The 27,348-nt window shown below is 45.3% G+C and overlaps 3 protein-coding genes across 6 annotated transcripts; 1 reads left to right on the forward strand and 2 right to left on the reverse strand.

Annotated features, from left to right (window-relative positions):
* Positions 1 to 218: 218 nt before the first annotated feature.
* si:dkeyp-27e10.3 (UPF0606 protein KIAA1549) lies at positions 219 to 15,557 on the reverse strand. The gene is made up of 21 exons (XM_046378854.1): positions 15,425 to 15,557; positions 13,709 to 13,917; positions 11,391 to 12,635; positions 11,211 to 11,293; positions 10,603 to 10,902; positions 9,968 to 10,154; positions 9,797 to 9,856; positions 9,504 to 9,655; positions 9,226 to 9,403; positions 8,597 to 8,781; positions 8,314 to 8,519; positions 6,512 to 6,639; positions 6,342 to 6,356; positions 5,790 to 5,980; positions 5,471 to 5,706; positions 5,121 to 5,253; positions 4,639 to 4,932; positions 4,497 to 4,549; positions 4,286 to 4,413; positions 4,001 to 4,155; positions 219 to 3,637 (listed from the first exon to the last, which is right to left on the reverse strand). The coding sequence occupies exons 2-21, from the start codon at positions 13,854 to 13,856 to the stop codon at positions 3,413 to 3,415; spliced, it is 4,302 nt and encodes a 1,433-aa protein (XP_046234810.1). The 5' UTR covers positions 13,857 to 13,917; positions 15,425 to 15,557; the 3' UTR covers positions 219 to 3,412.
* Positions 15,558 to 17,052: 1,495 nt separating this feature from the next.
* On the reverse strand, positions 17,053 to 22,123 carry parp12b (poly (ADP-ribose) polymerase family, member 12b). 3 transcript variants are annotated; one of them, XM_046378852.1, is made up of 9 exons: positions 21,053 to 22,123; positions 20,460 to 20,595; positions 18,801 to 19,050; positions 18,607 to 18,693; positions 18,112 to 18,238; positions 17,859 to 18,027; positions 17,641 to 17,761; positions 17,444 to 17,546; positions 17,053 to 17,345 (listed from the first exon to the last, which is right to left on the reverse strand). In XM_046378852.1, the coding sequence occupies exons 1-8, from the start codon at positions 21,670 to 21,672 to the stop codon at positions 17,446 to 17,448; spliced, it is 1,611 nt and encodes a 536-aa protein (XP_046234808.1). In that variant the 5' UTR covers positions 21,673 to 22,123; the 3' UTR covers positions 17,053 to 17,345; positions 17,444 to 17,445. The 3 variants fall into 3 exon arrangements, with proteins under 3 accessions (XP_046234808.1, XP_046234807.1, XP_046234809.1); XM_046378851.1 differs by having other exon boundaries at positions 17,053 to 17,546; XM_046378853.1 differs by having other exon boundaries at positions 17,053 to 17,546; positions 21,317 to 22,120.
* Positions 22,124 to 22,862: 739 nt separating this feature from the next.
* On the forward strand, positions 22,863 to 27,231 carry ovch1 (ovochymase 1). Of its 2 annotated transcripts, none has more exons than XM_046379600.1 (14): positions 22,863 to 22,997; positions 23,078 to 23,125; positions 23,432 to 23,515; positions 23,630 to 23,813; positions 23,998 to 24,073; positions 24,609 to 24,798; positions 24,893 to 25,032; positions 25,295 to 25,445; positions 25,530 to 25,571; positions 25,751 to 25,973; positions 26,168 to 26,325; positions 26,463 to 26,561; positions 26,703 to 26,855; positions 27,030 to 27,231. In XM_046379600.1, the coding sequence occupies exons 1-13, from the start codon at positions 22,958 to 22,960 to the stop codon at positions 26,852 to 26,854; spliced, it is 1,587 nt and encodes a 528-aa protein (XP_046235556.1). In that variant the 5' UTR covers positions 22,863 to 22,957; the 3' UTR covers position 26,855; positions 27,030 to 27,231. The 2 variants fall into 2 exon arrangements, with proteins under 2 accessions (XP_046235556.1, XP_046235555.1); XM_046379599.1 differs by having other exon boundaries at positions 26,703 to 26,839.
* The last annotated feature ends 117 nt before the right edge of the window (positions 27,232 to 27,348 follow it).

A 27,348-nucleotide genomic window follows, 5' to 3' on the forward strand; every position in this document is an offset into this window, starting at 1 on the left:
TAAAAATGAAAACAACACGCCTGTTAACTCCAGCTTGTTATTGACATTACTGTGCACTTGACACTGGAAAATGAACCTGTTTAATCTGTTTGAGTCTACACAGATTTTGATGCTAAGCTAACCGTTCGTTTTACCATTTTCTTGTTTAAGTTAATATCTTGTGCAAATATATGTTATATAAAGTGTTTGTACAATATCTGAGCTTTACACGTGCGTTGTATCTTGTTTGACAAGTTGGTATGTTGCGTTTGAGTTAGTAACACAATTTGCACAATTTATCTTATTACCACAGGTGATTTCGTGTTCATGCATTTTAATATGTTGTATGCACAAGCTGATATCTTGTCTGAAGAAGATACCATGTTGTGTGCACATGATGAGAGAAACATAATCTTTCAGGACGGTACGAACTCCATACATGTCAGTATCAGGTGGGTCTCAGAGTGATTCCAGTGTGAGTCAGTAGTTTTGTCATGAGTAAACATCCACAGTGCGACTGGTCATCTGCTGGATTCTCACTGAGGACCACAGATCTAGAAAACACATAAATTCTGAAAGTATAGAAAACATAGAAGGAAACATTCAGGAAAGCTGCAGAGCAGCAGCTTGAATCCAGAGTCTGATATGAGAAGACGAACTTCTCTTTTCAATCGTGACACCTGCAGGATTTCATTGTTTGTTGTGTTGTGGGTGTGATCTGATGACTTTCAGGCACACCATGAGTCTGGGAATTAGCACCATTTGACCCTGTAGGCATAGCACAGTCCTACAGTTTGACTGACAGGTGCTAGGTCCAATTAGGAAGTCTCCAGCCGCTGAGGCGTTCTGCAGGTGGTTTCTGGTCCATGGAAGATGTGTTGGCACCGTTGCAGAGCAGATCTTTGTGTCCGTTCAGCAGAGCAATCACAGATAAAATATTTTCTATATATAATGTCTTCTATTAAACACCATATGCACTTTCATTTTAACACTGTTTACTTTAACCATCTTTATTTAGATTTAAAAATATCTTTTGGAAATGCAAAACAAAAACAAACAAAAAAACATGATATTTCATATGATATTTTTTTACGATGTCTAGATGAACAGTGGCTTTATGGCACTCTTTGCTAACTCTTAACTTGATGTGGAATGACTTTTTACTTATTTAAACTTTGTTTTGAACATCTTTTAGCAGCATGCTAAACATTAACTGGGACATCACGAGTAGCTAAAGCCTCAAACTTAGTCATGCTGAAGAAGAGCGGAAAGCAGAGACGAACGAACCCCCTCATACCCTGTGGAACTGGTTTTTACAAACAACTGACTTCTTCACGACATGACAGAGAAAACAGCCAGTCGGCAAAGACGGGAACCAGTCATTCAGCTGAACAGCACGAGCATAAAGATAGCAGTTCCACACATGAAGACTTATAGGAAATTCCTGAGCATCGAGGTCTGTCTAAATGTACAGTTCAAGTCTGCAAGGGGAGCTTCTGCAGACTTCCTAAGTGTGAGTGTTTAGGGTTGGACAAAAAAGAAAACAAAATACCACTAATAATAATAACACTGACAATAATCATTGTTGTCATTTTTGTTTTCAAAACTGACAACGTTTTTCAACAAACATTGTACCTCACTGCTTGTGAGGAATGGTAAGAAAAGAGGCGTCTCTCCATGTTTACTGGTGAGTAGTGATTATAACAGGCTTACAGACCCACTGTTAATAGCTGTAACATCTCATCTGCAACGCTGTGTGTGGCGCACCTCAGTAGTTGGAAGGCTCATCTCCTACTCCCTGATTCACTGATGGAATTCAGTGAATGATAAGAATCTGCTTTCTCGTGTGCAATGGACTCTACAGCCTCCAGGGGCGCTGTTGAGGTAAATGACTGGTTTACTATCTCTGACCCCATAAAGGAAGACTTTTTACACCTGTCACATGACAAGCTCATCTTTAGAGCTCTGCCTACAAACTGATGAACGCAACAAATCAGCAATGAATAACCTTTATATCGACGTGATGAATTAGCTGTCTTTTTTTTTTTTCTGTCACCGATACATGAACACACCAGCGAGCGGCTACAATAAACAACGCCTCCACAGAGAAACAAGCGTCGGCTCAAATCTACAGCGAGTTCAAACACAAGAGGAGTACAAGCATAGAACAGTAGTTTGGTCTTTTTTGATCAAAATAAAGGTTTTAAAGTATACTTTCATATATAAGCAATAAAAATAAGTAACATCTCAATACTCCAATAATAACTCTTACATTAATATTGTGCTCATTGGGATTCTATCTCTTTACAGATATTTAGATTTATTCTTATAGATATTTATATATACTTTTTCCTGTTTTCCATCTAGTTTTCAGAGAAACTGTACGCCACTTCCATCTGTCGACAGTGCAAGACCTCATTGATATGATTTATGAACAGAGACCTGATCCCTGTGGCTGATGGGAGTGTGGAAGGCAATCAGTGGTCAGTGAGGAGATGCTATGAAAACAACAGTTAGCACCACAGAAGGTCCGGAGAGACAGTCCACTTCAGAACTTCAGGAAGGACAAATGACTTTGGAAGGTCAAGAGCAGCCTTCTTGTCTAAAGGTTCTGGAAGGATGACTGACCAAAAAGGTCAGAAGGAATGATTCATTTCAGATGTTCAAGAGCAACAATCCACTCCATAAGTTCAAAAAGGATCATCCACTCCTGAACTCTAGCAGGGTTGAAGCTCGCCAGAGCCTTGGATGGAACCATCCACTCCATGAAGAGTGGTGAGGAGTGTCAGTCTTCTGGGGGGAACCATTCAACCCAGACTCCAGGAAAGATCACCAGTTCTGGAACCTAAGGACAGATGATCCATTCCAGAATTTCAGGAATGTACTGCCAGTCCAGAAGACAAGAGGTGAAGATCTGTTCCAGAAGTTCCAGAGGGACAAATCGGTCAAAAACTCTACAAGAGATTAAATTTTCCAAGAGGATCAGGAGGGACCATCGGCTCAAAAATGTCTGGTGGGACCGATCCATTCAATAAGGTCAGGAGGGGACAATCTAGGCCAGAATTTCAGGAATTAATTGTTGCCAGAAGTTTAGGAAGGACGATGACTGAATGATCCAGTCCGAGGAGCAATTCAATCGGAACATGAAGAGTCTACCTCCTGTCCAATAAACATTAAGCTGAAAGATGACGGACAGACAGACGAGACCCAGTAAAATACCGGAGGTCTTTCAGCCAGGAGACATTATCCTTTTTTGTTTAGACATGGATTGTGGTCCAGAGTTATTTTGGGATTAGTGGCACAGACATAGATTAGCTCAAAAGAGTCCAGAGTGTAGATCGGTCAGTTTTACGGTTTTAATCCGGTCCTTACCAACTTTCAGTGGTTTAAAACAATAAAGACTAAAACCAGTTGAGTCCTGACACATGCCTGTCTAGGGGTAGCTAGTCACTGCTGCCTGTTTCTGGGCCAGACGGCGCAGCTCCTCCCTGATAGCCTTTATAAGGGAGGCAGAGGTGTGAGCGGAGGGTGAGGCATCCTCCGGTGGGTACTCTGGAGTCGGTGAAGTCAGAAGGAGAGGTGGAGCTGATGGGTCCCGCAATGATGAGCTAGGCATCTGGAAAACAGATGAAGAGGAGAACTCAGGAAACGACAGCACCTGTCAGGAGAAGGGAGAGAGGGTGGAAAGGGTAAGGCCAAGACCAGAAAAGAAATCCATACAAAAGAAACTGCAAAATTGTTAGTGGATTGTGATGTTAGTGTTTGTTATTTTTGGGACAAGAACTGGTCTTGAATGTTCTAGACAAGACTGGTCTGAACATTTTTGGTTAGGACTGGTATAGTCAAGTCAGTTCGGGGCAGGAGAAGACAGGATTGCCCTGGTTTGGACTAATCACATCTACATACTTTGAACTGCACCCTACATCACCATAGCTCTCATTACTATCCTACAAGTAGAATGGCAGACCCACTCAGTTTGGCCCTGCTTGGTTTGATTTTGCAGCTCCCAGTGCCAACTCACACTTTCTCTGCTGGCTCCTGGTCTGGACAGGTCCTGGTCTGAGTGCTGCTGGTTCCAGCTAGAGCCAGTGGGACCCGACATGCTGCGACCTACCCCAGGGTATGCACCAATCTGACTTGACAAGCCCACTTGGGTCAAGTGGTGGAGTTGTGCACCTGGAAGCCAACAAATTTATTCAACAAATTTAACAGATACAACAAATTTAATGCCATCGGGAAGAAAGCGTGCATCCGAGGTGGGGACAGGTTAGCAATGCATGCGATCAGTAAATAGACACGAGTGCACCTGTGCTGCCCCCTACAGGTCGTGGTCTGGATGAGGAAGGGGGCTCCTCATACTGCCCTCTGCTGGAGTAAACTGATTCCTGCAGCTGGTCTCCAGTAGAAACATAACCTCCTGAACTCAGGCCCTGCCTGGATAAAAGGCACAGAGCATCAGTACTAATTCAGGGCCAACCTACAGACCTGAGCCTGGTTTTAAGTGTATTGACACTGACCTCTGCAAGAGACCCTGGATTGATGTGGGAGATATTCCTAACTCTGCATATCTCTACAGAAAGAGGGAGAGAATAAGAAAATGAAAACTGAACATGAAGTCCTGGGAAAAAAAACGCCTCAGCTGCAGGACGACACACTCACTGCAGAAAAGGGGCTGTGAGAGGGGGCTGCTGGGTAAGAGCCCCACTGCCTGCCTGTGGGGCAGGCCTGGGGGGAGGGGCTGGGCAGGGCAGGGCTTACCCCGCTCACCCCGGCGCTGCCTTGTGAGGACGGCGACACCAGGGCGAAGGCGTCATCCAGGAGGGAGTGCATTTGCTGGCGTGCCTCCTCGATGGAGGGCTGAGGGGGCATGTAGGGTGGTGGAGCTGGAGCGGGGTCAAACACCTCATCAGTAGGGGAGGGACTGCCATGGTCTGGGGGTAGGTCAGGGTCCGACTATATGAGAGAGGAAAGAGAGAAAACAAAGTAGACACTAGGCACAGTTCAGATACAATATGACTGTTATTCAAAGTGTTATTAAAATTGACATAATGTTTTGCTTTTTTTTTTTAAAGTTAGCACTGATACAAGAGCGTATCATCAGCACAGAGGCGGACCTTTAAAGGAGGACTGTGTTGTCTCACCATGTAGGCCACATTGTTGAGTCCTGGGTATTTCCTGTAGGTGGCACTCTGATCGAGCAACCGGTCTCGGTCTGTATCAGGAAGACTTCCAGGCCCTGGCTGAGCCCGGCCACCCCGAGGAGAGCGCCTCCCTCTGGATGGACAAACACACAGACATACCAGTTTAGAAAATAAGCTTCATAGTGAATGTGGCCTGGTAGAGCCTCCTCAGATAATAATTTTCATTATGGGAAGCTCAAGCTCATGTTTACAGACACTGTTTTATGTTTTGTTGTTTTACTAAAATAAAAGCTCTGTTCCAAGTTAATAAACTAATATTGTGAAAAATAAAGGTTTTCTCAGGTTCTGACCTCCTCCTGGAGTCTGTGGGGGTGGGTGGTGAAGGGGCATCAGTTTGTAGGATGCAGTCCATGTGGTCATGGGCAGAGCTGTAAAGACGCTGCGCCACATCGCCTTGCACCGGTCCATCTCCAAATGCATCCATTATGTCGTCCATAGAGGGAAACTCACACTGACCCCGCCTCTTAGCACGCTGCCGAAGTTTATTCCTGTGGTGCTCGATCTCTGACTTGTGTCTCAATGCTACCTGTAGACGGTTAGTGATGTTGGACAAGTTTAGATGTCCTGCTGTGAGCAGTGAGAGTGTAATTTCTTTCGTAATTATCTCACCTCTGTGTTGACCTTCTCAGTGAGGGTGGGGCTCGGCTGGGATGGGGCGTGCGGTGGGCTCGGTCGTGGCTGCATGGCGATCAGCTGCACCTTATTGGCCTGGCGACGCGTGCCATCAGATGAGCCACGAGACAGACGGTCAACATGGTCGAAGATAGAGGACGAGGAGAGAAGTTCATCTGGACCGCTGCCTAATGGAACAAATGCAGGAAGAAAGCTCAGAGGTCAGCAGAGAAGTAAAAGCAACAGTGCTAAAAAAAAAAACACTGGCTCAGCCAACATCCAATCACAAAGCTTCACAGAGACATGTGATTAACATTCAGTTGTTTAAATCAGTTCATTTCACAGGCTGGATCAGTTTGGGATCAATTTAGTAGCCATGACAACACATTCACTGCTTAAAACTGACTGAAAATGTTTTGTCTGAGGATGTCATGTCACTCAAGTCCACTTGGAAGACCCTGAGTTTACTCAGTGTCTGCAGGGCAACAGCGGCGATCCAGTATTGATGTAAATACTGACCAGACAGATGATATGAACGTGTGAACATACCCATCTTGTTCTTCCCTTGAGTCCAGAAGCGTTAAAAAAGAAAAGTGGATGTTTGTTACAGCAAAACAATATGTTTGTGTTCCTCATTCATCTCTGTTTCTTACACTCATACACCTACACACACACACACACACACCCCAAACACTTTCAAGTACTCAAGGGTCTCTGACCATTTTTGGGCATCTTCCTGTGCTGTTTCCCCTCACTGGGTGTGGCCACAGGTCGAGTGCTTTCTTCACCTGATTCTCTGCCACTGGATTGGTCGCTGCCCAGCGAGTCACCATCTGACGGGCTCAGTCTGACAGATAAGAGGCAAAAGATTAATTTTTGTTGATGCTTTCAAGTCGAGTAGTATTTTAATGTGTTTTTATCATCTCTAGTCTGTTCTACCTCATTCTGCTTTTATTTCTTATGATGCCATATTTCACATTTCTCGAAAAAATCAATTAAGTTTATTTTTCTCTTTTTTGTGAAGAAATATTTGATTTACACCATGAGAAGCTTTATTAATTGATTTATTTTTTTGACATTGTCTCAAGGTGTGCTCACACAGGCGTGAGTCCAGGTGACATCACATTTCCAACAAGTTCCTTACTGAACTCAGCCCCCCACTAACACCCTCACCCTACACCACACTCCACTACACCACCCTATCCTAACTGAGTACTACGTACTGAGTGTTGCACTAGTTCCTCTACCCCACTGCTAATATAGTTAGCCTACTGCCTATCGCTGTACACACCATACTGTCCATTGCACTAGTGATTTATAGTTAATTTAACATCTGTAAATATCATTTGTAAATTGTGTTATAGTTTCTGCCTACACTGGATGCACATTTAAGTACATATCCATCTGTATAGTATGTTCATAGTACTTAGAATCTCTGTATATTATGACAACTACCTGTATATCATGTTTGTATTATATCTGTAGCATAGACACCTGTACACACCCTGTACATACTGTAAATTATTGTATATCTGGCACTTACTGCTTATTGCACTTCTGGTTAGATGCCAAACTGCGTTTCGTTGCATTGTACTTGTACATGTGTAATGACAATAAAGTTGAATCTAATCTAATCTAATCTAAGTTAATGAAGTACACCAGCACTAGCTGGCCAGCCAGAGCCCGGCCTACAGCCTATTTAAACACGCTCGGGTAGGAACCCAAAAAAGCTTCCCTCGCAAAAAACAAGCCTACATGGAGAACGGTTATTATAAAAAAGGGTCTATTAAAAAATAATGAATCACAATAAATAAACCATGTGGCACGTGCAAAAGCCCATTGGTAGTCTCTTTTAGATTGATAATTTAATTCTCTTGATAGACTTTAACTATTGAGTCGTCTGCAACTATGAAAGGGTCAATAATGGCAATAATAATAATAAATAAAATAATCTTTGGCTACTTTTATTACTAGGTTGTCAATGAATGCGATCAAGACACATGAAAGGAATAGACTAACTAATGAAAATCAAGATGACTTCCTGTGGATCGCAGTGACGTCTGTAACACCAGACATTAAAAACATTGCGAAGAATGAAAGATACCAGTTTTCCCATTAGGTGAGTAGGTTATCCCTATTAATTACGTGAAAATGAATCTTGAATTAAAAATAGTCTGAAATGTTTCTTTTTTGTGCGTTTCGTTTCGTGTTTCGTTTCCGTGACCACCACCTCTGCTGAAGCAACTGCCTCATCATCGTCTTGCTTCATTTTATTTTAGTGTGTGTAAACGCACTATACTGAGTTATGCCACAATTACTGGCTTGCATGCAACTTTTGCTTTTTAGTTTTAGTGAAATAAAGACAGCATAGATTAAAAATGCAAATCCTGGCTCTTGTGTTCTCTTTGTTCTGCTTAACATCAGGTGTCTGGTAGGCTCGGCAGGAATCGCAAGCAGCGGAATTAAGAAAAAAAAAAAAACGCACTCGGAAAAGAAAGAAAAGAAAAGAAAGAAGTCTGACCTGCCCCTGCGGCGACTGGACCGGACTGCCTTGGTGGAGGATCCTTTAGATTTGGGGGTGTTGAGGTCTCCACCGTCAGAGGGCGTGGCCTCTTTGATGGGGGCGGGCAGTGGGCCGGGCTCCTGGATCACCATGATGTCATCCTTACTGTGCTGACCGAGGTGGAGCTTTGCAAAGTCAAAGCCTTTCACGCTGGGAGCCTGAAGCTGAGAAATGGCAAACGGATAAGCAATTGGTATGAACAGGACAGGAAAAAGTTGGCAGCTTCCTGTTGACCTCTGACCTTCTGTCTCTGCTGGATTGTGTTGATGGCATCTGGCTGGAACTCAAGCTTCTCTGAGCCACATAGCTTCCAGTAGAGGATGATGATGATGAAGAGGGCCAGCAAGACGGGGACAACTACACCAACAATCAGCCAGATACTGCTGCTCTGAGTCTCCGCAGGAGGGACAGACAGAGTCTCCACAGCTGGACACAGGCGAGAAACAGTTGAAACAAACAAGCACTCTCAACGCACGTACTCCGTCCTCATTCTCTGACATTTGTGACATTTCAGTTGTAACTTAAATGGGTACTGACCCACCTGAGAAGAATAATGTCCCAGAAAGAGTGACAGAATAACTAGATCCTGTCCTTTATCTACCATTGCTCTCAGCTGATGTGAAATGCATGCTGGGATACGTGTTAACCCACTGAAAATGACTTCTCCAGCGCACAAATCAAAAGGTTTTCTGTCTTCTGGGTTTTATGCTTTATGGACTGAAAAATTAAAAGCAGTCCGAACTTAACAGCACTCTGGATTATTGTTCTAACATGATGACCAACATGTCACCATCATGTTTCACATCTGTTTTGAATCAAATTCAATCAGTCTGAGTTCAGTAACAGTTAATGACTCAGGTCTGGACTCACGTTGGGCGAGAGGTCTCTGGACTCGGTGTCCAAGGACAATGGCAGCCCTCTGAAGGTCCAGACGGTTCAGGGTGGCTGCTGTCACTTCAGCTGGTATTCGCTCACCGCCTGGACCCTCCATGAAATAAAACACCTCCAGGGGGCGCTGTGGCCCCGACAGCCACACCACTCGCACCACCTGAGACACAACAGGTTCAACTTTTGCAATAAATATAGCAAACAGTGTGAACAAACCAGACAGAGAGAGAGAAAAGGGTCAGAACACTGACGTTATGTACCTGTAGACTGCTGTTGCCCACAGCTGTGGCTCTCCTCCAGCGCCTCTTGCTGGATTCCTGTAGGCCCTCCTCCAGAAGCAGAGCCAGACGTCTCTCCAGACGAGCTTTAAAACTTCTCTCAGCCACCAGCTGCTCCTGAACGCCCAACAGGACTGATACAGCACAGACACAATCTGTGTTCAGAACTTCCCATCTGCACATCAGCAGTCTGTCTCCACAGAGACTCGGGTCAAACCCGAACTATCTGCACGATGGAACAAACCCGGCAGAATCAAGGCAAGATGTGTTCTCACCTGTACGGACCCAGGTGGAGCGCAGGTGGTGAGACATGTTCAGCTCAGGGTAATGGAAAGCTGTGAACACAAACACACTTTTAGCACAGCTTTAACATACATTTAATACATTAATTTAATACATACACAAACACGTGTGTGTGAGTGTGTGTGTGTGTGTGTACGTCATACGTTCTGCAATCTGCAGGACAGGAAAACCGATGTAGAAGCTGAACTCGACCAGGCTGAGCTTCCTCAGGTGATCGCTGACCTCTGACCCTGGCAGGTAGTCCCGTCCATCTCGAACAGCAAAGGTAATGTCCACAGAAACCTTCTGCTCCACCCGCGGCCGGGTGGTGCCCATCGTGATGTTCAGCAGCTGGAGAAGACACATGGCAGCTCCAGTTCACTGGATTCCTCACATTTAGGTTCATCATGACTTCACAGTAAAGTTTTAAGTATTTCCCAAACACTTAGTCTGTGAAAAAGTAAAGGACCAAGCAACACTGAATGTGGAGGGATGAAAACATCTTTTTGAGAATTTACTCGCAATGCTGGGAAAATTAGGCGACTGATCAAGTAGTTTATCCACAACATTAATCTTGATATCCGAGTTCCGATTCATTGCTGGTTCCAGTTTGGTGGTTTTATCTGTTTAATTAGTTTTAGTATCTTTAACATTTATGACTTCTGGGCAAACTGAACAACATTTGTTGTCTGAATGTTTTCAGCTACTAACTTAATAATCCTCAAATTTATTAGTGGACATATAAATGCGATGGAACTAACTCACCTGTACAGCGACGTAGTTTAGGTGACAGACTCACCTGTACAGTGATATTTCTGGCTTCATGGGATCGTCTCCGTGTCTCGATGTAAGCCATCATCAGTCCCCTCTCAACCCGTTCACTGAAGTTACAAACTCTGACGTCTACGTGGGTGGGAACAAACTGCAGTACAGTGTGGACCTGGTACCTGAGGTCAGGTATAGTGTAGAGTGGTGACACGGTGGGAATGGGGCCAAAGCTGCGTGGTGGCTGGCGAAGGGCATTGATGACTGAGATGGCGGTGTAGATAAATGGTCCTGACGCGACTCGAAAGGCAAAACTAGATGGAGTTCTCAGGAACTGATGAGGAGACAGAGAGGTAACAGACAACTGTCAGTCATGTGACATCATCAAGGTGAGCTCAAGGTGTGTTCACTGTGGCTTTAACTAGAGCTCATCACAACAGCTGAATTACGTGAAGTGACAACATGTTATTTAAAGTTACATAAAGTGAAATAACATAAACTACAGTTGAGAAACATAAGATAACCTGGATTTTAAGAAGGTAAACTAGTGTCAGTGTCAGCAGTACATTGGCATAACAGAGTAAACTAGTGCAAAGTAGCTGGATAAGGTGGTGCTTGTGATAGAGGAGGTGGTGTTTCTACCTGGAGCTCCACTGAGCGGTTGAACTCTCTCTTCAGAAGATCTCTCACTTGAGTGAAACCTGGAGATGAACCTTTTGAACTGACTGCATGAAATAAAAAAGACACAGATCAGTGGACTGAGCAAGTTACAGTAGTACAGGGGTACCTGCTCTTCCTGTCACATGACCCTTGTGACCTTACCTACTCTGACCAGGTACATCTCTGGCTTGGTGACATTACACAGGTACTGTCTGGTTGGCGGAGTCTGCGCAACTCTGGGTGTAGTAACTGGGGGAGCTCTGGTCAGGCTGATGGCTGTGATCTGGGTGGTGGTGGTGATGGCAGTGGTCGTGGTCGTTGCCTTGGTGGTGGTCCTCATAGGTGGAGCCTTTGCTGGCTTCTCTATAACCACTGGAGGCCTCTGAGGTTTGTCGGGCCGGGTGGGTGGTCCCAGAGGAGGAGGGGGAAGCACCTGGCTTGTCGTGTTGGAAGGGGGTCGAAGGGGGTGTCTGCCTGGGACTGCAGCATGATCTTTGGGTTTCAGAGCAGGAGGAGGAGAAGGACTCAAAGGAGTTTTGAGGGTGGTTGACTTCTCACCTGTGAGAGTAGGTGAGAGGGTGAGGGGAGGGGTGGGCCCTGCCACAGGACGCTTGGGTTCCTGTCGTGGAGGAGGACTGGAGCTCGGGGATGGAGATGGAGGCAAACGGTGGGTTTTAGTTGTTGTGGGAGTGATTGGGGGTTCTGAGTCTGTCTGACTGATCTGGTCCTGGACTCTCTCCCTCTCCCTCTCTCTCTCCCGCGCCAGCAGGTTTGTATAATACTCAAGACTGTTCATGTCTGGCAGCAGCAGCTCCGTCGGCTCCAGAGGTATCATGTCCTCCAGGTCATAGTCTTCCTCCCAGGCAGGAAAGACATCCGGATGGGTGGGGTGAGTGTGCAGGGGAATGCTGGGAGTGGAGGAGGAGGGTGAGAGAGGTACGTGGGAGGAGAGGGGGAGGGTGGGCCGAACAGGAAAGGCTGTGTCGTAGGAGACCCAGTCCCCTCCATCATCCTCGTCGTAAGGGTGGTTAGGCAGCGGGGTGACCAGGGCCAGCTCCTCGCCATCGGGCACCATAAATGACAGGGTCTCCAGGTAGTCTCCGGAGCCCCAGGCCTCCTCCAGTGAAGGGCCCTGCTCCCAGGGCGGAGGAGGGGTAAAGGTGGGCTGAGTGTGTGGGGGGAGGGGCGGGGGGAGGCTGGGGGATAGGAGATCTGGCGGTCTGAGCAGGAGGTGAATCCCCTGAGCACCAGAATCTGAGTCCTCAGCAGAGGCTCCACCACCAATGCTCCCGTTACCAGAGTCTGAGGACGGGCTGGGTGCGGGTGAGGGTTTGACAGGGGGAGAGGAAGAGGAGGGTGATACAGGGTGTGACAGAAATTCTGCTGTTCTGTTGAAGTCCAGTACACCTGTGAGACAAAGAGAACAAACCTAAGGATTCTGACCAAACCTGGAGACCCTAAGCAAACCTGAGGACTCCAGTGTAGGAACTGGGATCCCCTGTTTTTATGAAATGTTGTCTTTTACTCAGAACAACAAAATAATGTTGTATTTCTTTCATTAGCTTTAACTGATAATCAAATAATAATCAAATAATTCATGTGTTCAAACAGAGAAACTCGTTGTCTCTGCCTTCCTGATTCGTTTTTCTTTTTCTTCTGCCGCCTTCTTAAACCCACACACACACACACACACACACACACACACACACAGTCTCTCATCTGGTGCCTTGTGTTGCCGTGGAGACGCCATGCTTTGTGGCAGCATCATGTGCCAAGTGATTGGAATTCAGGAGATGAGGGCCTCAAATATATAGACCGACAGTTAGACAGACAGGCAGACAGACTGATAGACAGAGAGACAGACAGACAGATAGATGATTTCCTCCTTCTTCAGTGACTGGCAGTCAATAGTAACACAGACACACTTCTCATCTCCTTATAGGGAAGTTCCTGTTTTCCACAGGAAGCTCAGAGATTTGACATTAAAAACAGACATTCAAACAGACATCCTGTCAGGCAACATACAGGCTACCTGCAATCACACCTGCACACACACACTAACTCAGGGTTGAAACGTCTAAAAACGTCATTTAACGCATGTTTTTATTCTCACTCATACCCTCCCAAAAAGATTTACCATCAGTCAAAGATAAGGCAGAAAGTCTCTGCGCTGTCCGCAGTAAACATCATGTAACATAAAGTATCTGATTTTAAGGAGTTACTAAGGTTTATGTACATAGAACAATAACAAATGTATTTGCTGACTTATTTAACTGTTTGACCAAGGAAGTAAACATTCCTTCATGTTCATATAATTTATTGTAGTGGTTGTTCAAGTTGTGAGAAACAAATGTGGAGATCCAGAGGATTAAACCAAACACCCTGGATCCTACATTTCCCACAATGCATTGTCTTTAAACCCAATCTTCAAGCTGTAAAATCACTGGAATGTCCCTTTAAGAATCACGAATGTGACTCACCTGCAGCTGATGAGCTTGATGTTGCCATGGAAACCAGTGTGCCGGCCGCCAACAGAAGTGCAGTGAGTGCGCTTCTGCACACTGAAGCTCTGGTCTCCATCCCGGTTCTGATCCTGGAGTTGAGAACCAGTGGGATCACAGGGTCCATCTTCCTTAAAGGGCCGCCGGTCTGATTCCGGAAAAGAGAGACGAAGGCCCGTCAGGAGGACCTGAACCACATGAAACACATAAGATGATGGGCTTTAAAGAGACAGATTAGATATATATAGTTTTCATTTGTCCACCAAAGACCAGGACAACTCAGACCAGAACAACTGAGACCACAACCTCTCAGACCAGGATTTCAGGTTAAATGATGCCCTCAGGTTTCCCCAGTGGTAAAAGAAGTACTCTGATCATTTCTTTGGAGTAGTAATACCACAGTGTAGAACAAAAGGGTGAACAACAAAAGATATTCTCTAAGTACTAAAGTAAAAGTACTCAATCTGCAGAATGGTTCACATCTTGAGTACATGATGCGGCTGTGTCATTAAAGATGGCCTTACATCCATCGTGTCTCATCAGTTCGATATATCAATAACTTGAATAACTAAAGCTGTAGTGAGATAAGGAGTAACAGAATACAGAAACACAGCAAAAAAGCACAGGTAGTACTTTATTGCCATGTACAGTACTTTATAGTACTTGAATAAATGTAATATCAAAGATGATCCCCTAACCTCAGTGAGAAGTTAGATGTGACATCATTTTCTCTTATTTCTATCTTCAGCTTTTAATTTGACGTGTTTTCAGCCACATGTCGTGGAGATACAAACGTGTGAACGTGGACCCTGAGTCGACACATCAATAACTTTACAATAATCTATATTCTCACCATCACACAGGCCAGCAGCTGTCATAGACTTTAAGTATAAACCATCTTCAACAAAATGCTCCACATGTATTTTACAGGTGTTTAGGTTCATGGCTTTTATATTTCCACTTGTCGGAGGACAGAAGATGTCTGTCTTTGGATCCCCGGACCCCAGAGGCCCCAGACAGAAACCAGCAGCATGTTTCGTCAAGTGGCTCTGTTTGAGGTGCACAGAACAAACTGAAGATGGATAAGGAGCGGGCTGTGACACAGTATGATGGTACAGCCTGCTGGTATTTATACACACGACAGATATTTCTACCTTGGGTCGTTTATTCTCAGCTCCTGGCACTCTGCTCCGGGCCCTGTGCAGGTTTGGTTCGGCCCTGCTCAGCAGAGCTTCCAGGCTGCTCACACCCCTGTCGGCCTGGCTCGGCTCGGTCTCCCCTCACACTGACCTCCTTACCGGACAGATAACCAGCTACCACCTGGGCCTGTGTCATGTCTCTCGGCCTGTCCTCCGCGGACCCACCGAGCAAGACAGCCGCTCCATAGCCACCGTCCCGGGTTAAAGCTGCAGGACATTCGTTCCAAAATTTCCCTGTCTGGTCCGGTTTAACGTGTAAAGCACCACGGTGCTGAGAATAAACCAGGCCTGGTGCGGACTCCGCTTCAGGTGAGGCAGACCGAGAGCCGCAGCTGGAGCCGCTAAAACCCACACTACACCGAGCGCCGAAGGTGCGGATCCGACCCCCAGCAGCCCGACCCACCGCCCCGTTAACACAGATAATTAAAACACAAGCCAAACCGTTCCGTGCTATCGTTACAGGCTGCGTTTTATTCTCCTCACAAATGACTCCTACCTGCCATCCTGGAGATGCGGTTGGGGCGCGTCACGCCTCTCCCGCAGCCGCGCGGCGCGCTCCCTGCGCGGGGAAGGAGGAGGCAGAGAGTCCCTGCAGAATGAGCCCTTCCTCCTCTCCTCTCCTCTCCTCTCCTCTCTCTCCGCGGTCTTCTTCACTTCCACATATCTTCACCAAAATAAAAGAATCAGCGTGATCTGGACCCGTCCGTGCTGCTCCCGGTCTGATACGGTCCGGTCCGACCCGGCCCCGCTTGCAGCTGCTGAGCGTCAGCTGATCCAAATCTACAATTCACATCTTGTCGCCTTTCTCCTCACACACACATGCGCGCGCAGTCACACAAACGTTTTATCAGAGCTGAACTCGGATCAGTTTTGCAGGATCGACTGACACTGATAGAAGGTGGACTTCAGCTGAAAGATCTGGATCAGAGAGAGTCCAGCTGAAGAGGCCTTCAGAGGTTGCTTGAAACGTTTCCAGCAACCTAAAAAGGAATCCGGTTGCCTTCGCTTCTAGCACTTTAACTACCCTGACACATATACAGACACAATCCAGCTGAGTTTACTCCTCATTTATGGACTTTAATCCAGGTGTCCCAGAGCAGATTCTTCCGTCCTTGTGTCTCCTCCAGGGCCGAAATAAGGCCTCACATGTCCCGGTAGCCCCGGGGCCCCTGGCTTAGTCCAAACTACAGCAGTGATGTGAGCGTGTCACAAAAGTCCAGTAATCCAACAGTCCCCTCCACTTAGCTTCACACATTTAGCATGCTATCTTAGCATGTAACGTTAGCAATATGCACCACTGAGAACAAGACTCCAACCTGCGTCTGTGCTGGTGTGAAACGAGTCAATATGCTGGTGCAGGCTGCAGGGGGGCTCTCAAACTGGCTAACTGACAGCCCCTGAAAACTGTAAAATTATTTTAAATTATTATTAAAAATTTGTAGTAGCTGATGACATGTTTAATCCATTTGACCACTGTTATCATATTTACACATTTTAATTCCATTAAGTTGAAGGAAAGAAAATTCAGATATTTCAGTCAACAACATAAACAAAGTCTTACTCAGAAAAAAAAAATACCAAGTCAGTATAAAAAATCTTAAACTATTACAGTTAATTCAGTACTTTAATTTTAGTGGCCTTTAAATACATGGTACATTTCTGTAGTTTTTGTTATGCTAACAAAGTTATCATTAACTCACCACTCAAAAGAAAAAGCTTTGTTTCTTTGAACAGATACTGATGACAGAAACTAAATTAAAGATAGCATTGAGTTACAGGAGCTACACAGGAAATGATGCCATGTGTGCATGCTGTAAAACGTGCTCACGCTAGCATGATGAGATTAGCTAAAGTTTGCTTTATGTTTAAGATAAAATAAGCTTTGGCCATGCGTCAGGTTCACACTGCTAACAACGGGGACTGTAGCTAATTGCTGCTAACTGTAGCTGTTAGCCAGTTAGCTTAGCACAGATGCTTTTCAGTTGAGGGGAGGAGGTTTTCAGGTTTAAAAAACCGAAGACTAAAAAAAAGCTAAGAGAGCTCCAGAACATCTCACATATTCTGTGAATATTTGCACATTTCATCATGTTCATGGACAGAACTGCAAAGCTCTTGTAGTCAGACGGTGGTCACACTGAACACAGTGTTTCTCAGTTTTTATTGTTGTTTTCATGTTATTGTCACTGTTTTGTTTTCTGTTAATGCTTTGGGGCTTGCAATATTTGGTTCCATCAACCCCACAGCAAACTCCTGTGTGTGAAAACGTACTTGGCAATAAACTTTACTGTGGTTCTGAAGAACATGTCAAAGTCTTGCGAGACAATCCACCAGTGTTTACTCTGAGGCAAAGTGGAGGACTGACTACAGTAACAGACCCGTCCACATCTGCAGTGAAGGAGGACAGTCAGAGAAGTGAACTGAGGGAAACAGTGAAGTGAAAGAAGCTTTAAAATTGAAAATTTCACGTATTAAAACCAAGATAAGGCACTCATTCAGGCCCAGTGTGGACACACACCATCAGGTCACGGCCTGTTTCTCCACCTCAGCCATGGAGACGAAGCACGGACGACGACGAACTCGTCTCTTGGTGTTGTGTTTGGGGTTCCTCTGGTACATGTCTGCAATGAAGAAGACGCGTTCAGACATCAGTGCTGTGACTGGGAACACACTGACGTAGCTCCAGCTTCGACAGCAGGAGACAGGAAGTCCTACCTTTGAAGCTGATGATGTACTGTCTTTGGCCCTTCATCACTTTGACTTCAGCTGTACTGCCGGACAGAAACGCCTCCTCCAGAGTCTGCGACGACACTGAGGTGCTGCGCTGCTTTTCATCCTGAGGCATCAATGATATTATGATCCCAGAAGGCCACGACTTAATGAGATAAAGGTCAAAAGAGATTACTTGCGGTTAAAACATCTGTTCGACTCACCGGCAGGCCGTACTCCACCCAGTTCCCCTGGTCCCCCTTGTAGTACCACAGCCACTGAGTTGTCAGGGTGTAGTGGGGCGGCTTTGTTACAGAGGAAACTGTGGAGAGTCGGCGAATGGGCTGCAATTCCCGACTCATGGTCAGGAAGTCGACAGGCTCATCGCCACAGCTGAAAAGAGAAAAGTTTCAGTCAGCTCCTCACTAACAGCAGATTGTCTTCAAACATGAACCACAGTGAGGTGCCACCTCTGACCTCTGAGTCTTTGAAGGGTCACAGAAATCTCGCTCGATGTCCTCCATGTGTGGCAGGTCTGTCCAGGTGATGCCATCAAACACCTCCCACTTGTAGGGCAGGTGGAAGTGAACATGGCGACACTCGTCTACACAAAGAGAGACAAGAAATGAGAAAAAAAATAAACTTAAAATATGAAAAGTGCCTCAAACCAAAACCTCTGTTTAAAAGAAATCCTCATTTTAATCAGCCTACATGTCAACAAAGACCACTACAGATCATCATATGGTTTAGTGCTTTGTGTTGTTTCCATTTAACTGAATGATGTGACCGTTTTGCTGTGGCTGGACTCTACCAACTGCGAGGCTGAGAACCAGTCTGCAAACTGGAGACATGTGAAGGATGTTGAACACTCTGCTGCCTTCTAGTGGAGTTAAAGGAAAATGCAGGAACTGCGGAACAGATCTGAGAGCAGCAGCAGGCGTGTTTCTGACGGGGACAGGAACATGGACTCACTCTGGAACTTGCAGCTGCCTCGGATGGAGTGCAGACAGATGTTCCTGTCATCTGTCTGTGGTTTGCACAAAGACTCAGGCAGATTCTCTGACAGACACACAAAGACAGGACAGGTGAGGCCCGTGGAGATCAGCACAACCAGCACGTTGGATAGAGTGTGGGTTGATCAACATATTCAGGTGTGTTCCTGTTACCTGTGCAGCCAGCAGTCAGGTGGTGGATGTTCCTGTAGATGAAGGGCAGCTCTTGGATGACGCCTCCGCTCAGTCCTCTCTCCTCCAACATGCGGCGGCCATGTTGGTCGATGGCATGCTGTCGCTTGCACTTGGGTCCAAATATGCAGTCTCCGCGGACAAAGTGCTGACACAGGTGGACTTTGGTACAACTCTCTTGGAAGGTACAGTAGCCGTGAGGGCCAGAGCCTTTGTTGTAGTGCAAACAGACCTGAGATGACAAGAAAAACTGACTCATCATACTTGTGAAGACACTGGGGAGTCCGACCAATGAAAACTCACCAAAGAAATGTTTTTGTTTAATTATGACTAAACATCTCATAATAAAGAGCCTGGATTCCTTCAATTTCTTACAGTCTTTGCAATCAGAACAGGATTTTCTTGTGATTCTGAGTTCCACACAGATGTTTTAACTATGCGATTTCACAACTAAAACCAAAGACCCAAAGATGGAGACACACTTCAGACCTTCTGTAATTTTGGGGAAAACTTGATCATAACTTTGAGAATAATAACCGAATATTATCATAATGTTTTCGTGTAGTTTTGAGAGCTCATAATTACAAAGTAGAAATCTTTTTTAGGAGATGTCCTGTCATTCTGAGATGTTCCTGTTATCATGAGACATCTTCTCATAATTCTGATTTTGTTTTCCTGTTACTACGTCGCATAAATCCTGTAGATCTTCATGAGTCACAGATCGGACAATTCTGAGATCTTTTTGTGTAATTCTAAGATCTTGTAATTATGAGATAAAATTCTCATAATTATGGGTTTTCTTATACTCCTCAGCTATGAATTTTGTAATTATCAGAAAGTTTGATTGTAATTCTGAGCTCTCATAATGATCATAGAAACTTTTTTGATTTTTTGACACAATATGAGAATTCTTATCATTTTAAAATGTTGATTAAGGGATAAAAATCAGGCAGGTATTTGTGATTTAGTTATGATACAAATCTCATATTTTCTCCCGTCTTTGCAATTATGAGATGTTGTGTCATTATGAGAAAACGAATTTGGTTTTCTCTGGTTAAAGTGTTTTACCTCTGAGGAAATGGGACACGTTTCTATTTTTCTTATTTTTTCGTTCTTTTTTTCTTTATTATTTTTGTTTCTTGTTTTAAAACTCTTCAGGCTTCTCTTCGCGTGTTTCTTCTTCATTGTTACTGCATTTACACATGACTCATAACACCTGCTCTGACATTCGGAGTCACAACTGGATCATCCAATCAGACTGAAGGATCCTCATCTGTGTTCCCATCCACTGAAATCAGGACCAAAGCTACTCTGGTCCAAACCGCTCCAAGACAGACAAAAGAAAAGAAAGGAGTGAATGAGGAAAATACAAAACAGAAAAACAACCTGTTGAATTAAGAACATGAAGAAGAATTAAAAGATTAAAGTTTCTTCAGATTCCACTTCGATCCCACTGACACCAAAAATATTGAGGACTGAAGAAAATCCAAAAATGACTGATATATATTTTTTGTTTGTTGACATAAATAAATAAAATAATCAGTCATGTATCAATCAGGCTCTATGAACAACATGTGACTGGCATCAGGTGTGTGTCTCAGGTGTTTGTCAGGTGCACCACAGGCGTGTCTCAGGTGTTACCTTAGGCAGCAGCGAGGGGTCGTTCTGCAGCAGCAGCACAAACAGGTCGTCTTCGTGGAGCTCGTGCAGCGTACACTCTCTCAGTAATCGATAGTTGTGATCTGAATGAATGTTGTGGGAGAATTTACACGACTTCCTGTGACAAACAACAACAACAACAACAACAACATTAAAGAGGTCAATGTTCTTCCAATCAGAATTAATAATACTTTATGACAGAAATCGTTCAAAGTCTCCTGAAGTCAGATCAATTCAATGCTGCTCCTAACGGAGAAATAACCGTGAATATAATGAATTTTCACAGTTTGAATCAATAATGTTCAGTTCTTCATCAATATTTGATGATAAATTGGACAAACAAGTTGAATATCTCAGAGCTGATGTGGATAATCAACAATATTCAACAAATATTTTAATACTTGAGTCTCTGTGGCAACAACCAATCGATACATTTATTATAACATCACTTAGATTTCCCAGAAACAAGAGGAAGAGACAAAAAGGCCTGTCCACAAATCTGTAGACATGTCAAAATTATTTCTACTGAAAGATCTACTGATTCTTTTTTAAATTAGAGATAAAGATGACGTCACTGCGCATCGTCGCTTCGTTTCCTTAAGTTTCGTCTTCTCTCTTCACTGCTGCTGGAGGTTTGTATCAGGCCGCGGCGGAGGGAACACAGTAAATAGTCCCCATTCAGTAACACGTTTAATAAAGCGTCCGTCTGGTATTGTTTCACAACTACGGAAGGCCAGAGGAGAGAAAACAAGCAGTTTCCTGAGCAGGTGGAGAGAAATGAACGTGAGATCAGTGGGATGAACCTTCCTGACACACCTGAGTGCGTGCGATCGACTAACCTGCCCTTGCCAAATCTGCAGTTTCCGTAGACAAAGAACTTGCAGAGGTGCAGCTGTTGACACTCCCCGCCCTCCTCCTGCTCGAAACCGCTGCACTCCTCACGGCCGTATCGGCTGCACAGCCGCAGCGACGTTCTGGCGACCACCGAGCAGTCCTCCAGGCGCTCCGCGCCGCCCTCCGCTGGGCCGCGGACCAGCTGGAAGCGGGGGCACCGCAGGATGATGCGCCAGAACTCTTCTTCGGTGATGCTGCAGCGCTGCAGCAGCTTCCGGTAGAGCTGGAGCGGGTTCATAGCTCCGGAGCTGCCGCACAGGACGCTGGTGGCTAGCAGGATCTCTCTGCTGTACGCTGACATGATGTCTCCTTCTCAGCTGACTCTCATCCTCTGAGCTTCACCACGGCGCCACTTCCGTACCGCGCTGTCACAATAAAAGCACACTTCCGGGTAGCTTGTGGACAGTTGTTCTTCAGCAGAGAAATTAGCTTGGCTGTCACCGCCCTTTCCCCCACCCCCTGCGCTGGGTCGAAGGGACTCACTGGGACGGAGCTGGCCTTCTTAATGATTTTATCCAGTCTCTTCTTGTCTGCAGTAGAGATGCTGCTGCCCCAGCATGTGATGTTTTTGACGAGATGCTAATAAGAGGAAGTACTGAAAGAGAATCACATGACATCTTGACCCACCCGTTTCCTGTGGAGATTAAAGTGAAATCTACTGCCAAAATGGGTGAAACAAGAGAGTATAGAGAGTTAAGTTAAGATCTGTTAAGTTTCTTTGCAAATAAACTCATTTGAATCAACCAGTCAAGTTTCAGTTTCTACACCTGGCAGGGACACGATGATGACAGCCAATCACAGCAGCTACAGTGTTTTCTGATAGACAATAAACAGACAGCCTGTGGTCACAAAGTTCCTTTTAAAATCGACTTAATTTTAATTTAATTTAAGTTACTTTATTAATCCCAAGCTGGGAAATGACTGCATTTAACCCATCACTGATTGAAACACACACACATGCAACATGCAGTGAAACACACACAGGAGCAGTGGGCAGCATCAAGCACCCGGGGAGCATATTGGGGGGTTAAGTGCCTTGCTCAAGGGCACATCAGCCAGCTAATGGGGGGTGGGGACATTATCACATCACCACACTCAAATTTTTCCTGCCCGTCCAGTGGGGGAATCGAACCAGCGACCTTCCGATCACGAGCCGCTTCTCCAACCTCAAGGCCACGACTGCCCCCATCTTGTCTTATTGCTTTAAGTGAAAATGCTGAATTACAGTCTTTAAATTGTGTTTTTAATTGAGTTATGATGCAGTAAACACAAAAAGCACATACACATAAAATTGTATTTGATTTTAAATCTCCCAATTTTGTTTAAAGGAAGGTTCTTTTCAGACTAAAATCGGTTTCACTTTGGCGTCTGAGGAAAATGTCAGATCACAGATCAAATGTTTTTTGTTTATCTATGTTAAAAAAAATAAAAAACAAAAACAAAACAATAATAATAAAAAAATGTTGTCTCAGGTGATGTAGTGTGTGAGGAGAGCTGAGTTCGACCTCCAGGTGTTTCTAATCAGGCAGGTGAGACAGCAGACTCATCAAAGAGCTGAGTGTTGGTGAACGAGCTGGTGGGACACAATGCTGTCTGTGCTCTGTCTTCTGTTCAGTCTTCACACAGGTGAGAACAGGATCGGCTCTCACCGCAGGTTCACTCGTTCACTCTTTGTTCATGTTAAACTTTGTGTTGTGTTTGTGCAGCTGCATTCAGTCAGAAACCTTCAAAAGCATCAGATCACAACAGCACAGGTATGACATTCTCATCTGGTGATATGACACCATGTTTGATCTGCTAAATCCTGCTCTCCAGGCACCATGTTTTCACAAAAGTTCAAAGGTTAAAAAAAAGGTTTAATTAAATTAATTCACTACAACTGATTTTATTCAAACAACTACAACAGATTCACTCAACTCAAAGTGTTTAACCTAAAAGCTCAATATGATTTTGTGCTTTTCAAGAAGATTTTATACCATTACAAAGGAATGAAATTGACTGAAATCACATTTCTATGCTGATGTTTTGTTTCAGAGAAGTTTGTCTTTTTGTCTCTTCAGATTTAAAGTTAAATGTCATCCAGAATCAGCTGAATGTGACTTTAAATGAACAAGAAACTTTCTCTGGACACTCTGAATTCAGCAGTGAGTCAGAATGTTTTTGTTTTTTTCCTTCAACCTAAAATATTTAACATTTTCTGTTACAGCTATAAAAAGTAAAACTGGAATAAAAAGACCTTTTTGAAACCCAAACTGTAGATGTGTCCGGGGTGCGGCCCTTCATTACCGAACAAGAGATGGAGTCCAGGATCATCGGGGGCCACGAGGCCTGGGCTCACTCATGGCCCTGGCAGGTTTCTCTTCAGTTTGCCACCATGCCGGCCTGTGGAGGAGCAGTCATCAGCCCGCTGTGGGTCGTTTCTGCCGCTCACTGCTTCAAGAGGTCAGGTGTCATCTGCTAGATCTGGAGTCAGTCCAGTTTAGAGAGCCAGGGACCACATTTACTGACCAGACTCGGTCTGCTTTCAAGGCTCCGAGGTCGTCAACATCTGCTGTTAGAAGAGGAGTAAATTAACTGTGAGAGTCGTTCAGATCGGCTTACTGTTCCTCCTTCCACCTGTTTACAGGTACAATAAGGCTTCTTTCTGGACGGTTCTGGCTGGAAAACACGACCTGGATAATCCTCATGAACCTGGACAACAAGTGAGAAACAAAGATCAGACATGTTTTGTATATACAGTATACTGTAGACCTGATCCTCCTTCAGATCACCTCAGTGGTCTGAAGCCACTGAAGTGTCACCTGGCAAACTGCTGGTCTTCATCATCACTCAGGCAGCTGATCCTCTAATTGTTAACACTCGTTCGTGTTCAGGCCAGAATCAGCTGTTCAGATATTTTCACTGAAAGACAACACAACATATCGGACAGATGGTTTTATTTCTCTGTCCCTCTGTGGTGCGGGCATGTTTGCAGTAATTTGTTTAATGACGTTTATCTCTATCATGAGTTAATTATTTGGTTATCTTGAGATAATGGGTTTATTGATCTCATTTCTCAGATGAAATAATTTAACACTTCATCGCTGAACAGTAACGGGTACCCTGACAGCTTCAATCCCAGCAAACAGAACCTGTTTCAAAGATCATGTGAACACCTGGATGTTGTTTTATGAATCTCTCTTTTAAGTGATCTCTAAATCCTGAACTTCGTACTTATGTCTCCTCTTCTGTGTCCAGACGGTTGGAGTCTCCATGATCATCAACCATCACGACTACAACACTCGGACCAAAGAGAATGACATGTCCCTGTTGAAGCTGCAGCAGCCGCTGGTCTTCACCCAGTTTGTGAGACCCATCGACATCTGGAGACATCCTCTGCCTCCCTTCTGGAAGTGCACCATCACTGGCTGGGGCTCCACCCGAGAGAGTCAGCCAGTGTTCAAACTCCGCTCTAGAAATGTCAGGAAACAAAAACCTTGTTGGGGATGACATGACGTTTCTTTTGTTTTGTGGTTCATCAGATGGTCCCCGAGTTCACAGACTCCAGGAGGTGAATGTTACCATCCTGCCCCCTGATGTCTGTAACCAGTACTACCTCGGAAGGATGCGACCCTCCATGTTCTGTGCTGGGGAGGATGGAGGAGGTGTTGACGCCTGCCAGGTAGGACCCGAACTCCTCCAGACTTTGACGACAAAGATGAAATGTACAAGAGGGACTGCTAGAACTCAGAATCTGGACTATGAAGCATTTCAACCCAGCCTGAGACATGAAAGACAGAAATTTGATGACTTTAGAGTCACATTGACAGAATCTTGACTGAAGGTCTTTTTGCTGCATTGTCTTATTCGTTTCTCATGGTGTCTCCTGTTCTTCCTGTTTTGTCTTTAGTATACATCACTGACACTGTCCTGTTATGTCTCAGGGGGACTCTGGAGGTCCTCTGTCCTGCTTCACTGGCAGCAGATATGAGCTGGCAGGTTTGGTGAGCTGGGGAGTCGGTTGTGGACGCGTCAGAAGACCAGGAGTCTACACCAAAATCCAACAGCACACTCGTTGGATCTCTGACATCATGAGTAAGTGTGACAGTGGAACGCCTGAATGTTTACCTGTAAAGACGTGCTGGACTCTGAAGAGCTTACGTTCTGCTTCATTCACAGATGATCAAAATATCATGTATGCAGATGACGTCATGACTGAGGGTGGGTTTTTATGTTACACCGTGACGTTTTTTAACTCCAACATTCTTCTCATTTGTCTTTTGTACCAGCCTGCTACACTGTCTAAACTGGCTGCAGATCTGTAGATAAACGACACTGCACAGGCGTTCATGTTGTTCTGTCCACTCATGCATGACTGTATTTGTTGACCTGGATGACAGAGGACAGGTGTGGTAGGCAGCAGAGCTCCAGCTGTGAGAGGACTCCAGGCCTTGCATCTCTCTCAGTGTCCCAGGATGGTGAGGTTTCTGTGGGTAACGTGACAGAGTCCTGTCCCTTCTTCTGGCCCTGGCAGGCCAGCCTGCAGTCCAATGGACGTCACTACTGCAGCGGAGCGCTGATCCACCGCCGCTGGGTCATCGCTGCTCAGCACTGCAACGTCAGGTAATACTACCACTATTACTGCTACTGATACTATCACTACTGGTACTGCTGGCAGTACTACACCTGCACCGCTGCTGGGACATGGAGGCTGAACACTGCATCCCTGGGTAAAGCCTCACAGTACTGCTGCAGATCGTGTTACAGCTGACGCCGTCTGGTCAGGTAAATGCTGCGGCTGTAATTTATCCCTGCAGAGCTAAAGAGGACTTGGTGGTTCTGGGAGTCCACGACCTGCGCTTCTCATCGTCTCAAACCATCCCAGTGGATGAAGTTTTCAACCTGCCGCAGGATGGCAGCTTCCCCCCAAGCTCTGACCTGTCGTTGCTCCGTCTCAGCGTGGCTGCCAGATTCAGTACAAGCACACAAACTCAACATTTTACCTTTGCCCATTTTGTAACATACTGCACGCTGTGTCTGATTTTTGTCTCAGGTGTTTACTGAGGCTCTAGGATGTCTAAAATACTCATGTGTCCTCTGACATGTCTCCAGGCTCTAATGTGTCTCCAGTTTGTGTCCCTGATGAAGATGAGGAGCTCAATGATGGCTGGTCTTGTGTCACAACTGGCTGGGGATCCACGAAAGCAATAGGTAGTGTTGACATCCAGATTGGGAAAACAAAGGACTGATTCAGGGTTCCTCACAACCAACACAGCTGGACCTGGTCCGACTGAGCCAAATGTCCTCAATATGAAACATGTTGACCAACGCTGTTGTGTGTGTGCTGCATAGTGGACATCGATCCAGACCGGCTGCACCACGTTGGCCTGGCTCTGGTAAATCAGACGAGCTGCAGGGAGAAGTGGGGAGGAGGACTCGTCGGTGACTCCCATGTCTGTTCACATCCTGCAGGCTCCACCTCCTGCACGGTAACTCGCCCTTAAAGTGAAGTACATTCACTCTCTCTCAGGGTTTGTGTCCTATGAAACGGACATCAGTACAAGCTGTCGAAGAGTAACTACTTTTCGTCACTCTGGGGGAACTTCTTGAACTTCTGATGGCTTTGTTTTTCTCAGACCACATAATATTAGATTCAGAATTTACCTTTGCTCTCTGCAGGGTGATTCTGGAGCTCCGCTGCTGTGTCGGAAACGTGGTACATACTTCCTGTTTGGTGTGGTCACATGGGGCAGCAGGAGGTGTGATGCAGACAAACCGGCCGTCTTCTCCAAAATATCACATTATCACTCATGGATCACTGAGATGACTGAGGATGTCTGAATGTTTGTTAGAAAATAAACTTGACTTTGACTTTTCTGGAGCTTTCGGCCTCATCGAGTATCTCCTGTAAACACTAATGGAGGCCTAACAGGATAGCAGCAGTCTGTTTCTGTGCCTCGTTATATGGTGGTTGATTTCATCCTCTGCTGGGAGGTCA

Source organism: Scatophagus argus, chromosome 22 (assembly GCF_020382885.2).
Source record: "Scatophagus argus isolate fScaArg1 chromosome 22, fScaArg1.pri, whole genome shotgun sequence".
In the NCBI taxonomy this organism is placed as follows: Eukaryota; Metazoa; Chordata; class Actinopteri; family Scatophagidae; genus Scatophagus; species Scatophagus argus.

Bases quoted from the DNA above. Each gene is read 5' to 3' on its own strand.
- si:dkeyp-27e10.3 (XM_046378854.1), bottom strand. From the start codon at position 13,856: ATGGACCCTGTGATCCCACTGGTTCTCAACTCCAGGATCAGAACCGGG. The intron at 9,404-9,503 runs GTACATAACGTC...GTTGTGTCTCAG, and splicing joins TGGGCAACAGCAGTCTACAG to GTGGTGCGAGTGGTGTGGCT. The intron at 4,933-5,120 runs GTGAGACAACAC...TCTCTCATATAG, and splicing joins TCAACAATGTGGCCTACATG to TCGGACCCTGACCTACCCCC.
- parp12b (XM_046378852.1), bottom strand. From the start codon at position 21,672: ATGTCAGCGTACAGCAGAGAGATCCTGCTAGCCACCAGCGTCCTGTGC. The intron at 20,596-21,052 runs GTGACGTCATCT...TGTTTGTCACAG, and splicing joins AAACGAAGCGACGATGCGCA to GAAGTCGTGTAAATTCTCCC. The intron at 17,762-17,858 runs GTGAGTCGAACA...TTGATGCCTCAG, and splicing joins GGGTGGAGTACGGCCTGCCG to GATGAAAAGCAGCGCAGCAC.
- ovch1 (XM_046379599.1), top strand. From the start codon at position 22,958: ATGCTGTCTGTGCTCTGTCTTCTGTTCAGTCTTCACACAG. The intron at 24,074-24,608 runs GTGAGAAACAAA...TTCTGTGTCCAG, and splicing joins CTCATGAACCTGGACAACAA to ACGGTTGGAGTCTCCATGAT. The intron at 26,840-27,029 runs GTAACTCGCCCT...TGCTCTCTGCAG, and splicing joins CAGGCTCCACCTCCTGCACG to GGTGATTCTGGAGCTCCGCT.